Raw genomic sequence first — 16287 nt, 5'->3', positions numbered from 1 at the left:
AAGAGTTTTTGGTATATCCCATGTTTCCTTGATGGTAACTTTAGTTTTTTTAGTAGGTTTGTGTGGTGTGACATTGGTTTCATTTAGGTTTGTTTGTGGTAAGTGAGGCTTGATTTTATGGATTTGGCTTTGTTGTTTGGTTTGAAATTGGATCCTTGCTCTACCTCTCCTTCGAGTCCTCTTGCTGGTTTGAGGATGTGTTTTGCTCTAGGTTCGTTCTTTGTGTGAGCCATTTGGAGGGATTTTGTCGCTGAGTCACCTACTAGCCTCACTTTGAGTTTTCTTTGGAACCTTTGGAGTTAGGTTTTAGTCGAAGCAGTGGAATCGGTCTCTAGTTCTTCTCTTGCGAGGACGTCACCAGTTTTATGTCTGTAGGTGGCTGAAACTGTGGTCGACGAGTGTCCGCGTGTAAGAACAGTTGATCTTGCATGGCTTGTCTCCGGTCGATATCAAAGTTTTTTCTTTGACCCTAGGGTTTCATGCTCTCTCTCTGTCTGGTTGGTGAGGTGGTATAGGAGTTGTATTTGTGTCTTTGGTCGTGTTGGTATCTTGCTTTCCTCCCTGTCGGTTTGCTTCTGGTTTGGCTTCGGTGTGAGGCTATCCGGCTTTATTGGTGCTCTCGACGTTTAATGGTTCCATAGGGAAGCTTTGTGAGAGTCTCATGCCATTGTTCAATTATAGGGCTTAGTTTTCAGTTTTCCAAGACTTTTGCTTGTTAGATTTGTGTTTTGCGTTTAATTTTAGTATGTATCTTCGTTTCTTGGGGCTTGTTTTCCTCTTTTGGGCTAAAGACCGCGGGAACATTCAGTAGTCCATCGCCTTATGACCGCAGGGACATATAGTTGTTTGTCGCCTCTTGTAATGTTAACTTGGGATTTCTCTTTGGATTCAATAATAAAATTTAGATGAAAAAAAAAAAAATTAAGCTACTATACTAGTAAAAAAGGTAAAATTAAAACTGGGGGAAGTTAATTTAATTCCCAGCACAGTTCGAATTGGGCTTTAGTTTTTGAGCAACCCATCTAGAGGTTGTGAGTAGCATTTTGAAGAACAGTAAAGTACGTGTGGTGTCGCTTATGGCGGACAGACGTACTATTTCCCCCTCGGAACTATCGTACCGTGTCAATTCCCCATCGATCTTTGACCTCTTACCAGTTCTCCTTCGGACTTATATCCTCCGCCTATTTCCCCCCAAATCCATATTTCTCCGCTTATTTTCCCATCAAACTTTAACTTCTCATCTAATTTCCCATCGTCTTGGTTTTAATGGTTTACTGTTTTGATTAACCAACAGTAAACTTTATTAACCAAATTAAACTCTATTAAACCGGATTACAACCCAATTACATAATTAAACCTAACTTAACCTAAAAATCAAAAAAAAAATCCCAAAACCTTGTTTATGCCCGAAAGCTCTTTGATCTTCATCGAAACCCTTGTCTCTTCCTCTACAAGCTTACTCTGTTCATGGCCAACCCCATGAATCAATCCTCCTCTGCAATCTCCTCTCCCACAATGGTCTCCGACCAAATCACCACACTTTCAATTTCATTTTCGCAGCTTCTGCTTCGTTTTCTTCTGCTCGACCTTTACGGTTGCTTCATTCGCAGTTTTTCAAATCCGGGTTTGAGTCTGATTCGTTATGTTGCACTGCTCTAATCACTCCTTATTCGAAGCTAAAAGCATTGTGTTGTGCACGCAGAGTGTTCGACGAAATGTCTAGCCAAGATGTACCAGTCTGGAATGCAATGATCACGGGTTACCAAAGCCATGGTGATACAGGCGGCAATGGAGTTGTTTGATTCCATGCCTAGTAAGAACGTTACCTCGTGGACCACCGTTATTTCTGGGTTTTCTCAGAACGGGGATTACTCTGAAGCTTTATCAATGTTTTGTGTATGGAGAAAGACAAATCCGTGAAACCAAACCATTTCATTGTAGCTATTGTTCTCCCCGCTTATGCCACTGTAGCTAGAGTTCTAACACTTATGATTTTCTATTGGTACTTTAGCGAGAAGGAGAAAAACCAGATGCAGTGACATTTGTTGGGTTGCTGCTAGCTTGTGTTCATGGTGGAATGGTGGTGAAGGGAGAAGAATTGTTCAAGTCCATGGAGAAAGTTCACAAGGTTTCGCCAAAGCTAGAGCACTACGGATGCATGATCGATCTCTTGGGGCGTGTTGGGAAGCTGGAAGAAGCATGTGATCTCATCAAAACAATGCCAATGAAACCAGATGCAGCAGATTTCATAATTGTCACCACCGCCTAGTTTATCGGATCTCATCATCACCATTCACCACCATCTGGTTCGCAAACTCGTTATCATCACCACTGGCTCGTCTCCTCATCGCTATAACCAGTTTTTTTTTAAAATTAAACAATGAAGAAAAGATTAAGGTTTCCGGATCAGACAATACTTGTGGAAAAAAATACCGATCTCATAATTAATATTTCCTTTTCAATTTTGATTTTTAGGGTTCTTAGTAGCAAATTTGAAGGTTATCGTTTCTAAATAGAAGAAGAAGAAGTCGAGTCGGGTTGGATATATTACCCGAGTTATAAATTGGTTTTGATACCGGTTTAACATGGGTTTCTATCAGGTTTAGTCCCATAACCATGTAAACCCAGTTAGATGGGGGAATAGGCGGAGAAATATGGATTCGGGGGGAAATAGACTGAGGATATAAGTCCGAAGGAGAACTGATAAGAGGTCAAAGATCGATGGGGAATTGGCACGATACGATAGTTCTGAGGGGGAAATAGTACGTCGGTCCGCCATCTTTGAACTTTCGATTGTTTAACTTCGTTTAGGTTAGTGTTTACAAAAATGCAGGTTTCATAGTATTGTTTTGTTTATTTTACAAGAGTTACAAGACAAAAGACTTAACACATCAGTTCGTATATTATGGCCAACAGGCCTAATTTGTGTCAGAATTGGCCACTTTTTTTTTTCCTTATTTGGGTTTTGTATCAGGTAAAGATTTTTAATTCAATGGTAATCTGGCCCAAGTTTTTCCATTTTTGTAAAATTTTTGGTAAGCTTTTCATTAAAATATACATGAAATGTAAAATAAACCATGATGGCTTAAGCCCTTTATATAAAAAAAGAACCATGATGGCTTAACCACAATCTTTGAGGGAAAACAGAAGGTTAAAAAAACAAAGCATAATCTTTGAGGTGCACAAAGTGGATGCCACATTATACTTGAGACATTATTACATCAACAACAAAAAGTTGGTGGAGCTCACACTTTGTTATAATGATATTTTGCCAATATTCAACTTTGTTTTTCTTCAAACAAATCATTTCTTGCCAAGAAAACGGAATACACTCTCAAAAACTTATACTTGTGCTTTCCAACGGTTAACCAAGAACCTAAATTAGATTAATGAAGAACTCAGCAATCAATCAAAGATAGATGGATTGTCTCAATAGTCAGTTAACCCGTTTGCACAACAAACCAAATTGGATCAAGGGAGACCTTGTCGTGTTGACCAAACTGAAACCTCGTTATGATGGAAGTTTTGGTTTCGAACCCGGGATGGAAAAGTAACATTGCTCATTGCCCAAGACCAATGACCAAAGAAACTGGCCTCACATACAATTTTCACCTACTCTTTTGCACTAAGAAATGCTTTTTCTTTATCTTAAACATAAGCATGGGGAGAATGATTACATTATTATACATTCATCATCTTCTTAACTCTCCATTTTCTTCGTCACTATTAACTATCGATCTCTCTCTCTCTCTCTCTCTTTTCTCTCTTCTCTCTTTGTCTTAACGGTCTGATTGCATTAGACAAAGAAGAAAAAGGAATGCAAAAGATGAGAGGTTCAGGGTATAGGGTTCTTGTCTTGTTTTCTTGTTTCTTCTGTCAATCCAGAGGAGCTATTGTTCCTGCACTCATCATGTTCGGTGATTCCATTGTTGACGTTGGCAACAACAATAACTTACTCAGCATTGTAAAATCCAACTTTCCTCCTTACGGCAGAGACTTCATCGACCAAAGACCCACCGGAAGATTCTGCAACGGGAAACTGGCTGTAGATTTCTCGGGTAAATTAGTTATCACAAGACCACACATCTCTCTCTCCCTAATCTAATTGGTTTTTTTATCTTCCACCTCGTGTCTAGCTGAGTACCTTGGTTTCTCTTCATACCCACCTGCATTCCTAAGCCGAGAAGCAAGAAACGAGAATTTCTCGATTGGCGCCAACTTTGCATCAGCTTCTTCAGGATACTATGATGCCACATCTGTTCCATTTGTAAGGGACAACACAATAAAATATCAACACACATGCACGCGAAATGATCCATGAGCTTTGCTCGTTCTTTTGCAGGGCGCGATCTCCTTAACACGACAGCTGAGCTATTACAGGGCATATCAAAACAGAGTAACGAGCATGATCGGGAGGGAGAACGCACACAGGCTATTCTCTAAAGGAATCCACATTTTGAGTGCGGGATCTAGCGACTTTCTTCAGAACTATTACATCAATCCTCTACTCAACATCCTAAATACACCTGATCAGTTCTCTGACATTCTCATGAGATCCTACTCAGAATTCATCCAGGTACTTCTAAGTTTAGTAACTAACTGTAGAACTCGATATTCATAACAAAGCAACCATATGAATGTGCAAATTTACAGGAAAAAAAAAACGTATCAGTTATTTACCCTTTCTTTGTGTCAACAAGAATCATACTGTCACTTGTAACAGAATCTGTATGAACTAGGAGCAAGGAGAATTGGAGTGATATCGTTACCGCCGATGGGTTGCCTGCCTGCAGCTATCACTCTTTTCGGTGCAGGAAACAAAAGTTGTGTCGAGAGACTGAACAACGATGCTGTCATGTTTAACACCAAACTTGAGACCACAACCCAATTATTGATGAATAGACACTCAGGCCTCAAGCTCGTTGCCTTTGATGTCTACCAACCTTTCCTGGACATCATCACCAACCCAATTGACAATGGTACGAGCCTGCCATATGCAGATTTTAAATCCTTATTCAACTTGAAACCATGATAGAGTGAGCTACTCACAGGAAGAACTTCTCAGATATTTAATCTTTTTTTCGACTAACAAGATAAAATGTCTAAACTGCACGTATTTTAGGATTCTTTGAAACAAAAAGGGCATGCTGCGGAACAGGAACAATAGAAACATCGTTCCTATGCAATTCTCTATCCCCCGGAACGTGTGTAAATGCCACAGGATATGTGTTTTGGGATGGATTCCACCCCACAGAGGCTGTAAACGAGCTGTTGGCTGGTCAACTACTGGGTCAAGGGATTTCTCTAATCTCTTGAATTGAGTTTCATCTCAGTTGGATTGAATTCAAACTGTATACCTACAAATAGCTACCAAAGTGTCTCTCTCTCTCTTCTCTCTTTTTCTCTTTCCTTCTTTATATATATAACTCATAAATAAGAGACAGATTGTGTGTGTGTGTGTGTGACCGAATGTAGAAACTACCAATCTGGTCTGTGTGATGGGTCTATAGGTCCAAGCTTTGTTTGAGAATATCACAATCTTTGATATTTTATCTGTGTGTCTAATCTATCTCTCTACTAACATTTCTAAGTTTGATTACAGCAAGAATTTTGGTAAAGGAATAAATAAATCAAAGTTTACTGCTATGTGAGCATCATAAAAAATTCAGGTTTCGTTAGGCATACAGTACAAGATATAAGTTCCATATCAGCTTAGTTGATTATCAAACCCAACTACCAAGAAGAACCAAGTTCCCATAATCTTAAGATAAACCAAACACACTATTTACACCAGCCCTACTAATTTAACTGACAGAAGGCTTATATATTGAATAGAATAAAGGATAAAAGGTCTAGTTGCATCACAAGAGATGAATACCTGGTCAGAGGTCTCTACGAGAGTTCAAATCCTGCATTTGAAGTAATCGCATACAACAGTTTTTCCCTCATAGTGCTTGCTCGTTTATACGTTGGAAGCTGAAGCAATCCACAAAGAAAGACTGAACAAAAAAGATACAGGGATCTTCACAAACAAACAACAAAGGAGACAGAACAACTGAAACTCCACCTTAAGAGTATTGTAGCACGTGGAAGCAGATGGAAGCCTTTCTACATCTTGTCCTCCAATAGCAGCCCAAAGGGAAGTATCACAAGAGACCTGCAGAAGATGAAAAAGCACAAACATAAGAAAAAAACGTACCAAACAGAATGTCACACCTACATTTGAAGCTAAAGTTCAATAACAAACTTTATGGATGATGAAGGTTGGCTGCAAGTATTTGAAACCAAGGAGTGGTGCTCGAGAACAACTAGTCACAAATTTGAGGAGCATGCAACGTTCACTCGGTTCAAACCCTTTCATGACCTGAGACATCAACGAGAGAAATTAAACGAGCCACTCAACTCTCCGCCTATGTCACAAATTGGCATACAGAATACGAAGAAAAAGAATAGATCACGACTTCTGAATATGAGTTATCACCTCCCAGAAGATTTTGATTGTTCGACTGCTATCACTGTAACCACCAGTGTATTTTGTATTCCTCCTTAGGTCATCAACATCAATATCATGGTTTCCTCCAGAGAGTAACTACACAGTAATTTTTGTAAGACAATAGCGCTTCGTAAAAGAGAAAAACTCAAGAAATCATTTCAAAAAAGCCGCATACCTGATTAAATTCATGGGCATTAAATAGTTTCAACCAAGCAGGAGATATAAGGTCAGTCAATCCTCTGTAAAATGCATTTGAAAAGGGAACAATCTGCATTCAAGACATAGGAAAACATTTTTACCTCATGAATTATGAAGTAAATCTTTTTGCAGGATGGTTGACCTGTAGATTCTTTATAAAACGAGAAAAAGACATACATACCTGCCGGTTGAGTTTATAGTCAGCCATTGCATGAATATATTGCATTTTATTCTCATTCATGACTGAAATATCCTTCCCACCGGGTTTGAGCTCAATTATGTTCATTTTTCCACAAAACTCTTCAGTGACTGTGAAATCAAGACAGAGCTCCTTCAAATCACCATCATAATTCTGCGTATAAACAAGAATCTTGATCTCAGAAACCCTCTCTTGTGATACTTACGCAAGATTGAATTTTGACATATGAGATGACAGATATATCACCTGCGATGGTTTTTACCTTGATATACATGAGATTTCTGTAGAGCTCTGGATCTAGCCCTGATAGTTCATCAATAAAGCTATAACGTCCCAAAAGTTTCTGGATGAAAACGTGTGAAAAAGAGTAATCCAGCAGTATTCCCTCGTATAGAGCTTTTCCAACAATTCTTCCAAGAAACTCAATCATCTGAATCCCGTTCTCAAGGTGCCGTGCAGATGGGCTAGGAACAAGCAACCTATCTGACGTAGGGGTTTGCGAGAATAACCCATACCTTTTGGGAAAGAATGGAAAGAAAATGCCAATAAAAACAAAAATTAATCCATTGGACAAGTAACAGCATACGCTAAAATAAAGTATGCATACAGAACAGCTTACTCAGTAGCAAAAGCTGCTTTTGTTATGTCAGTTAAAAACTCTTTTGAAAGCCCACCATAGTCTAGGCCTGCCTCAGGAAGGCCAGACTCATTCACAAACGAGACATGGATGGATGATTTTAGCCTGCTACCAATAGAATTCAGTTGTTGAAATCCATCCTCAACCACATGACCTCGACGAACGACTATCTCTATTGACCTCGCACCAGGTGCATCCACTTCACCAGCCATTTTCCTTGAAGCTTTATCCATGCTTATAAACTCTCTAAACACATGGACCCTGCAGGAATAACAAAACATGTAAATAAACATCAGTCAACAGATAAAAGCAGATAAAGAGTTTGAGGAGACATGTAATAGTTAGTTAGAAGTTTTTGTAGCACAAAAATGACATGGATAGGCTATGAAGGATAAGCAAGGTAAGATTACCTTTCCTCAAATGGAAAGACATGCGGAGTAATTGTTATAACAGAACCCATGCTTGGAGACGTAAGAACATTACTGGTTGGTAAAACCTCATGAGTTCTAGCAGCAAATGCAATTGGAGGTCTACTAGTTCTGCCAGGTGAGAGCCATAGGGCAGAAGGACAAAAAGGGTGTCTGCAATCTCTTTCATACAATAAATGCAAACATCTGATAGCAGAATCCATCAGTTGTCTATTCTCAGGACCTGTACCTCGCAACAATCCATTATACACGAGTGTATTTAGCATTGATGCAATTCTCCGTTGTTTCTCCAGCGTAAAGGGGACCTATATGCCAAAACAAACCTTCAGTTAAATACTAAACAGTATGAGACTAATAACATATACACTGCAGGAAACCATATTGCATTTTTTACCTGCTTTTCATAAAACTGTATGTCATCAAGAACAACGAGTAAATGAGCATAGGTTGCACAAAATAGATGAAGCAGGCATGACACATCTTTGGAGATACCTACAGGACCACACCTCAAAGTTTCCACATCCCACGCATCAGTTGACTCATTAACCTGGCTTGATTCTGGTTGAGCACTAGTACACTCCACATGTTCACGCGGGCCTGGTGATTTACCAGAAAATTTGTTTAGCACATTCACCCACTTGTTGACACCATCATTCTTAAGATGTTTCATTTTCTTCTCAGATGGACTTCTTTTATTCCATGGAGTTTTAACAGATCCTTGAGATAAATCATCAGCACGGCAACCACTTTTAGGTAGTAGGAAACTCTCTAGAGAATTCCACAAAGAGACAATGTATCCAGGACAGAAGGATAGCATGTTAAGGACAGGCAAAGGCCCTACAACAGGATTCAGCACGCAGAAGATTCTCAACATGCATGAATACAATCGTGCTATATCAAGCAATCCTAGTGTTTCTGTATCTTTCTCTGCTATAACACGAATTTCTTTCCCAGAAACTGCCAGCAGTTTTGCGAGATGCCACTGTTGACATACTGGCCGAAGCAATTCCACGAAAGAAATCTTAACTGAATTTTCTCCTTTCTCAGTCTTCAATGTGGCCTCAATATCAGGATGAATATCCTGAGTTCCAACATTTTCAACCTGAGACAAGAGATTCTCGGCTAGAGTCACAATAACATGGCCATACAAGACATAAAACATCTCTGGATTTAATTCTTGTGGATCCATAAAGTCAGTTTCACTACTTGTTGCCAGGGATATGATGTTCCCAATAGCCCATCCAAGAGAAGGAATCTCCATGGTACAACTTTGCTTTTCTGAATGCTCCATTACAGATATTCTGGTCAATATTTTGTCTTTCAAAGTCTGCTGTCACCTGCCACACTTTAATAAGTCCTTCGATTGTTTGGAAAAAAGAAAGTAAACAGGAAAAAGTAACAGAGACTCAAAACAAGCAACCTATTCTCTCTACATTTTTTTTTTTTTGAGACTTTGACAAAAATTAATTGGTCTAAGAAAATTTGATAAAAGTTTTACCAATATAGTGTGAAAGCTTGGCATTAGTATGCTCTTGTGCTTCAGTGCACGTATGAGAGCGCTTGGCAGGCAGAAAACTAGTCGAGGAATCGTCAGTATCAGAGAAACGTATTCTTCAACAGCTACATCCGTGTCCGGTTGATGCTCATCAACAAAAGCAGGCTGTCGCACATGGAATGGTCGTAGAGTCAAAGTTACTGCACTTGTAGTAATCAATAGTCTCTCATCTGTATGTTTGGTTAATGTTTTGATATAACTTCTAACTGCTGAGTAATAACCACTTCTACAGCTCCCTATATACTGAATGATTATCTTTCCAGCTGTTTCTGCATCTTCAAAATTTTCCTTTGTAATGATCTTCCAGCTTTTGGGATCAGTTAAAACAATAAGAATACGCAACAGAAGGGCAGTGACACCAATAACATCTTTTATCCTCTCCTGTGAATAATTACACTCCATGAGAAGGAAGGAGCAGAGAGAAACCATCTTTCGTGTTTGACAGTCCCATGTTTTACTTTCTTCAAATGTACCAACTGCTAGTGAGCAAAAATTGCACCCGTGATCTGCAAAAAGACAATAACAGCATCCATTCAGAATTTCCATCTCTCCTACTTTGCAAGAAGAACGATTACAAATTCAAAGCGAAACAAAAAAAAAATCATACCATTAGAATTGATGCTTTCCAATAGAATCTTAAAGCAAGTTTGCATGCAGTGTATATCTCTTGCATGAATCTTTTGATGTTGGATACACAAAGATCTGATAAAGAAGAGGAACGGTCTCAATACTGTGCTTGATACCCAACTTTTGGTCAGTGTATCAGAACGGCAACTCAGTAAAATCTCCCACTCCCCTTGGATCTCTATAGCTGCCTTCTTTCTCACAATATAAGACCTCCAAACTCTCTACAAGTAAGGGGAAATGATGTAAGGTTATGCCTTCGTCTATATAGCTGAGATGAAATCCCGTTAAACCAAAAACGATCTCCATAAATTCTAAACGCAGAATAAACTGCACAAAACGTTCTTCTACTAATTTTTTCACTATATTAACAAACAACAAAAGATCTTTTTTAACACTTTGAGGCAAAAGTCAACAGAAAGAGGTACCTGAATATAAAGTGCTGCAGCATTAGCACGTCTAGCGTAACTGCGTAGCTCCCTCTCTTGTGAAACTTTAGCAAGCAAGGCATCCCGTGATATCTCTCCACTGCTGGCGCCTCTAAGGGACACCTGATGAGATTTAAGAACATGTATGTAATTAACCTTTTAGATCAACAATTTTGAAAGCAAACCGAAACATAACTTTCAATGTCCCAATCCTAATTAGTTTTACATTTAAAAAAAAAAAAAGTTAATTCCCTCAGAAACAGTCCATTCAAATACTCTAATATTTCCAAATTGAGCCATATTAAGCTTCTTCTTCACTACCAGGAACATTAGACTTCCACCTAATCTAAGTGCTGTAAGGATTAAGAGACCTAAGTTTTCCTAGAAACAAGGAACAGCAGCGAGACGGTTCAAATTCAACAGTATCGGGAGAAGAAGAAGAAGAAGGAGGAGGAGGAGGAGAGGTACCTTGTGTTTGCGATTCAGATCCATTGGATTCGAAAATTAGAGAAAAAAGGAATCGAACGAAATATTTTTGGGCACACGGATCGTTTGTTCGTATCTGTGTTAGGTTGACGTCAAGGTTCAACCCAGTTCTCTTATGACGTCAGCTTTTTTAGTCATAATCAAACATGTGTCATTAGTATGTCATTAGTATCTTTTTTTTTCTATCTCCTCTTTTTACTGTGATTGTTTTTTTTTTCTCCAAGTGATTTGTTTTTTCGTTAAGGATACTTTTTGACAAATTGCATCTTTAGATTGTGTGTTGTACTTTCTAATATAAATTTTTACAAATCCAGCTTTATTTCTTTATTTGTAAAAGCTTTTAATTTTACATACGTAGGCATAATTTAGTTTGTACAAGATTGAATTATGGTATATCTTTCGCCTAAAAATTTACAAAACAGTGAAAATTCTAATTTTTTAAAAACTATTCCCTTTGTTTCAATATATAGGGTCTATTTTTTTTTTGTTGATCGCTGGGTTAGCGACAACGATTGTGCAAAACGACAATAGACTTAAGAGCTGTCAAAACAATACGACAACAAAGGACATCAACGAAGGTGTGCTGGAAAATATGAAGTTCAGGAAAAATACAGTAAAACCTCTATAAATTAATAATGTTGGGACCAAGATATTTTATTAATTTATACTGATATTAATTTATCTATAAATTAATAATTATTATTTTATAGTGTAAATTAATAATTATTAATTTATATGTATATTTTTAATTGTTTAATTTTTTAAAATTATGAATTGAGACAATTTTTGCAAAATAAGATTATGAAATTACAAATATTATAGAAAATTTTTAAAAATAAATTACAAATATTATAAATTAAAGAATATTGTAAATTTATGGTATTGGAATTGAATTTCAAATAATTAAAAATTATTATAGAAAAGAAATTACAAATATTATAGACAAATTCACTTGTACACATGACATAAATATTCATATTTATGAATAAAATTATCAATTATTGTATTTTAATAGTCTATCAAACTATCAAAATGTAAATGATGCATATGTAGAAATTGAAAACTTTAAAATGTTTTAGCTGTTTTATGAAATGTTATAGAATATTTTATATCAGTATAGTTTGAAGATACAGTATAACTATTATTTTATAGATATGAGGTTTAAGAGAAACATATTTTACTATATCAACATATATATATATATGTAAATTTACATGATTATTAATTTATGATATTATTGGGACCATATTTTATATGGGGATTTCAAAAAAATTATTATCTTATTATCTTATCAAATTTTGTTATTTTTTACACTATCCTGACTTGAGACTATTAAAATTTATTAATTTATAGTGTTTATTAATTTATAGAGTATTAATTTATAGAGGTTTTACTGTACAGGGGTGATGCAGTGGTGGAGGAGTCGCCACAATAACCAGCGATTATATAATTAATTCATGTCAACATCTCTAAAACTATCAGTGGCTGATTTCTTATAAATTATGTTGTCAGTTTCATTTTTTTTTTAGTCGCTGGAATAGCGATCAACAAAAGAACAAGCCCATAGAATGTTTCAGACTTTTTCATTTTATTAAAAAAATGTGAAAATACACTAGATCGACCCAAATTTGGGTAAAAATAACTCAATTTGGGTAATATCTCATTACTAGATTGACACAATATTTATGCAAAAAGACCAAAAACCCAAAAAAATAATAATTAAGTTTTTTTATTAGAAAAAACGAAAATCTGAAATAAAAAAAAGAATAAAACAAAAAAAGAAAAGAAAAATATAGTGTATAAAATAATAAGTTAAAATATGATTTTTAAATATTTTTATTTGAAAATATGTTTATAAAAATATTATGTATTAAAATATGATTTTTTGAAAAAAAAATTCGAAAACATGTTTTATAAAACTATAATGAAATAAAGTATGATTAAAAATATTATTTAAAAAATATATATGTGTTGATGTTTAAAATATAATTTTCTTCAAATCTCTAGAAAAAGAATATGATTAAAAATCTGATATATAAAATTATGATTTGTCAAAAAAAAGATGTATAAAATATGACTTAAAACATATATCTATGTTAATGTATAAGAATATGATATATAAATAGAAAATAGAGAAACAATTAATGATTTTAATGACAAATATGACAACTAATCTAAACAAATTTGGTAACAAACAACAGATTTTTTTGGAAGCCAAAAACAAAACTGTTATAACAAAAAACAAATCTGTCATAACATAAAATAAATCTGTTATGACTATAATTACATCTAATAAATCTGTTATCAAACAACAGATTTTTTGAAGCCAAAAACAAAGCTGTCATAACATAAACAAATCTGCCATAACATATGGTTTTAATGTAGGTCTCTTTAGCAATTTTAAAAAACTTTAACAAAACTGTTATCAAACGACATATTTTTAGTTAAATTAAAAAATCTGTTGTAATATGAAATAAATCTGTTATCACTACACGTCAAACTAGTAATTATTTTTCATAAAAAAATCTGTCACAATACGATAGATTTTTAGCGAAAAAATAAATCTGTAACAACTGTAAAAAATAAATTTGCCACATATTATAACCAATCTGCCATATATTATGAAAGTCTGTGGTGTCTTTATAAATAAGTCTGTCGTTAAAATAAATCTGTCACTAACTATAAATCTGTCGTAACTATCTTCAAATAAATCTGTCATCCAAAATAAATCTGTCGGACTTGCACAAAAAATCTGTCGTGCAAAAACAAATCTGTCGTAAATAAACAAATCTGTCACAACTAATCCGACAGACTTTTGAATTTTTTTTTTTTTTTTTTAAATGCTGGAGTTTTTTTAAAGGGTAAATTTGACTTTTTATTTTTTCCTGACGAAGCAAAAAAGGGTATTTTAGGCATAAAAATAACTCAACTAACCCTCATATTTTATGAGTTAATTAAGTAATTAATCTCTTAATTTGGGTCAATCTAGTTTTTTTCCCTAAAAAAATTCAAGTTTCTATGAACTATTTCTAATGATTTAATAGCTTATAATTATTTAAATTCTGCAATATTGGTTGAATTTCTCTAAATGATAAAAATATTTATTATTTCTTAACTTTTGTATCTTTTAAGTCCAAAAAAAAACTAAAATGGGACAGAAGAGCAATTTAGACCCTACTAAAAAACAAGAGAAAGTACTTTAATTTAATGATGTCATGTCAGCTCTATTCCCTGCTTGCACAGCACAGCCATAACGTTGAGCCTAAAAATAGAGTGCAAGGTTCGATAACAAATGCATAAGGAGCAAACAGAAGGTATCTTACTCTTATAAAGTTATAATCGGCTGTGATTTTAGTTAACGTTCTCTGATGCATCGTAAATTCACTATCAAATTCACTTCCATTTCGAAGAGTATGGTGAAAGTTTTCAGATGTGCTTATCTCGTCAATGTGTAAATGGTTAGAATTAGTGATCAAGATCAAACATTTGATACATGATCGAAAGCATAAAGATCCAAGCATCAAAGAAACGAGAAAACAACAACTTGACCAAAAACGAGATCTAAGCTTTTGTACAAGTGGTTTGAACAGCGAGCATAGGAGCTCCTTTGCAATGGCTCGGACCAAACATCTCGTCTGTTACCAAAAGTTGACACTTTGCTTTTCCAAGACAATTCTGCACAAATAATACTAACAATAATTAAGATGCTTTGAAATATTTATGATTTTAGTCCACATGAAGAAGGCAGAAACCAACATTAATGTTAGTTTATTTTTGTTAACCTTTTTGACGATCCTCATGGTAGCTGCTGCGCGGCAATTACCGTGTCTAAAGCGTACACATGTACCAGTGGGATTGCCATAGTCAGCGAAATTGATCTTTGTCATAACATATCCAGGTTCATTGCAAGAAATACGCGTTAGCGGACCAGGATCAGGCTCTTGATTCGTACAAGCTACATGTTTCTGGTTACCGTCGGTCCTGCTGCCCCGTTCATTGTAAGAAACATCGATCTTCGAAGCTAAACCATACAGAGAGGAATGAAGTAGAACAAGAAGGCAAATTAAGCCATAATGATGACGACAATGTAAAATATCCATTTTTTTTTTCTTTTACTCTCTCATAATCAAGGTATCGAGAATTTTCAAGTAGACTACGTATGGATTAATTAAAGTTTTGTTGAGGCGAATTCGTTGGTAGATGTGGCCACGAAAATTCCTCTCAATTTCTAGTTTTATATTTTTCCATTCTCTTGTTTTTTTTCTTGGTTCGGAGGAGTTTAATGAAAGACATTGTACTGCTGACTTTTCCATGATTACTTATTAATAGATTTGCATTTTCAGTGGAAGAAAAAGAATTTCTAACATTTTGATTTTCATAGACGTGAGTTTAGTTTCTTTCATAATTATCTGTTGATCTTCAGATTGTTGTCTTTGCTAATTAATGAATTTATTGTTATATATATAAAGGCAGTCAGAATATGCGAGTACGTGTATTCATGTTATTTGCTTTTACGTATGTCAATGTTATTTGCTTTTATGTATGTCATGAAATTTCATTAGTGTTCTAACATTCCCACCAAACTAATGATAATTTTATTGTACCATAAAATATATATATATATATATATATATATATATACAGTATATGAAATATAGATGGTTTCAAAATTAAGATTAAATTTCACATGCATATCTCTAAATTTCACATTGTGTTCGTCTGCAGTATAGCTCGTCCTTGCCATTTCCATGCACTCACATTATATAATCATAAATCAAGTGATTTTGAATTGGAAATTCAAACAACTTAAACCAAAGTGATTTTCAAAGTTGGTCCGATCAGAGGAAGCCAATATTGATCGAACTGCATGATCTGACCCAAATCATGGGATTTTTTTTTTTTTTTTGAACAAAATCATGGGATTCTATGTCATGGATTATATATCTTTGGAAGACGTGTTAGCTGGAAATCTCACATCGACAATGATATATGAATCCTAAATAATTATGAGTCAGTCAGTTCATAATAAATTAGTACTATTGAGTTAGAAAATCCAACAAAATTAAGATTCACTGAAACAATCAAAGACTATGCTGATGATATAAAAACGCTTGAAACTTGATCGACAACATAAAGATCCGTGCATCGAAGACCCTCGTGTGTTGCACAATAAAAGTTATGATCAAAACGAAAGAAAAGAGAAACATCAATAAGAATCCCTATAAGTCTAACAAACAAA

General features: G+C 35.2%; 3 protein-coding genes and 1 pseudogene across 9 annotated transcripts; 2 read left to right on the top strand and 2 right to left on the bottom strand.

Moving 5' to 3' along the window:
- Positions 1-1392: 1392 nt before the first annotated feature.
- LOC109132526 (pentatricopeptide repeat-containing protein At5g08510 pseudogene) lies at positions 1393-2269 on the top strand (annotated as a pseudogene).
- Positions 2270-3667: 1398 nt separating this feature from the next.
- On the top strand, positions 3668-5547 carry LOC104791571 (GDSL esterase/lipase At3g53100). Of its 2 annotated transcripts, none has more exons than XM_087511428.1 (5): positions 3668-4058; positions 4137-4267; positions 4343-4576; positions 4724-4979; positions 5123-5547. In XM_087511428.1, the coding sequence occupies exons 1-5, from the start codon at positions 3818-3820 to the stop codon at positions 5314-5316; spliced, it is 1056 nt and encodes a 351-aa protein (XP_087367554.1). In that variant the 5' UTR covers positions 3668-3817; the 3' UTR covers positions 5317-5547. The 2 variants fall into 2 exon arrangements, 1 of the variants encoding a protein (XP_087367554.1); XR_015597471.1 differs by having other exon boundaries at positions 3681-4058; positions 4740-4979.
- On the bottom strand, positions 4588-11649 carry LOC104781163 (E3 ubiquitin-protein ligase UPL7). Of its 6 annotated transcripts, none has more exons than XR_015597468.1 (15): positions 11031-11289; positions 10563-10685; positions 10118-10358; positions 9454-10016; positions 8350-9285; positions 7938-8260; positions 7510-7788; positions 7137-7405; positions 6873-7043; positions 6669-6761; positions 6482-6589; positions 6248-6364; positions 6068-6157; positions 5879-5976; positions 4588-4987 (listed from the first exon to the last, which is right to left on the bottom strand). XR_015597468.1 is itself a non-coding variant. In XM_087511426.1 (15 exons), exons 1-14 carry the CDS (start codon positions 11052-11054, stop codon positions 5893-5895), a joined length of 3402 nt encoding a protein of 1133 aa, XP_087367552.1. In that variant the 5' UTR covers positions 11055-11649; the 3' UTR covers positions 4588-4987; positions 5879-5892. The 6 variants fall into 6 exon arrangements, 3 of the variants coding, with proteins under 3 accessions (XP_087367552.1, XP_087367551.1, XP_087367553.1); XR_015597469.1 differs by having other exon boundaries at positions 8350-9282; XR_015597470.1 differs by having other exon boundaries at positions 8350-9292; positions 11031-11212.
- A 2813-nt stretch (positions 11650-14462) lies between these two features.
- LOC104781162 (beta-galactosidase 15-like) lies at positions 14463-15243 on the bottom strand. The gene is made up of 2 exons (XM_010505759.2): positions 14831-15243; positions 14463-14723 (listed from the first exon to the last, which is right to left on the bottom strand). Exons 1-2 carry the CDS (start codon positions 15146-15148, stop codon positions 14610-14612), a joined length of 432 nt encoding a protein of 143 aa, XP_010504061.1. The 5' UTR covers positions 15149-15243; the 3' UTR covers positions 14463-14609.
- Between the last annotated feature and the right edge of the window lie 1044 nt (positions 15244-16287).

Source organism: Camelina sativa, chromosome 4, assembly GCF_030686135.1.
Source record: "Camelina sativa cultivar CO46 ecotype springtype chromosome 4, ASM3068613v1".
NCBI lineage: Eukaryota > Viridiplantae > Streptophyta > Magnoliopsida > Brassicales > Brassicaceae > Camelina > Camelina sativa.
Note: the sequence above shows the minus strand (reverse complement) of the source record. Positions and strands in the feature narration are given on the sequence as shown.

Coding starts and splice junctions, on each gene's coding strand:
- LOC104791571 (XM_087511428.1), top strand. CDS start 3,818: ATGCAAAAGATGAGAGGTTCAGGGTATAGGGTTCTTGTCTTGTTTTCT. Junction 4,059..4,136: donor ACTGGCTGTAGATTTCTCGG/GTAAATTAGTTA, acceptor CCTCGTGTCTAG/CTGAGTACCTTGGTTTCTCT. Junction 4,268..4,342: donor ATGCCACATCTGTTCCATTT/GTAAGGGACAAC, acceptor GTTCTTTTGCAG/GGCGCGATCTCCTTAACACG.
- LOC104781163 (XM_087511425.1), bottom strand. CDS start 11,054: ATGGATCTGAATCGCAAACACAAG. Junction 10,359..10,562: donor CTGCAGCACTTTATATTCAG/GTACCTCTTTCT, acceptor CCTTACTTGTAG/AGAGTTTGGAGGTCTTATAT. Junction 6,365..6,481: donor CAATCAAAATCTTCTGGGAG/GTGATAACTCAT, acceptor TTGATGTCTCAG/GTCATGAAAGGGTTTGAACC.
- LOC104781162 (XM_010505759.2), bottom strand. CDS start 15,148: ATGGATATTTTACATTGTCGTCATCATTATGGCTTAATTTGCCTTCTT. Junction 14,724..14,830: donor CCATGAGGATCGTCAAAAAG/GTTAACAAAAAT, acceptor TTATTTGTGCAG/AATTGTCTTGGAAAAGCAAA.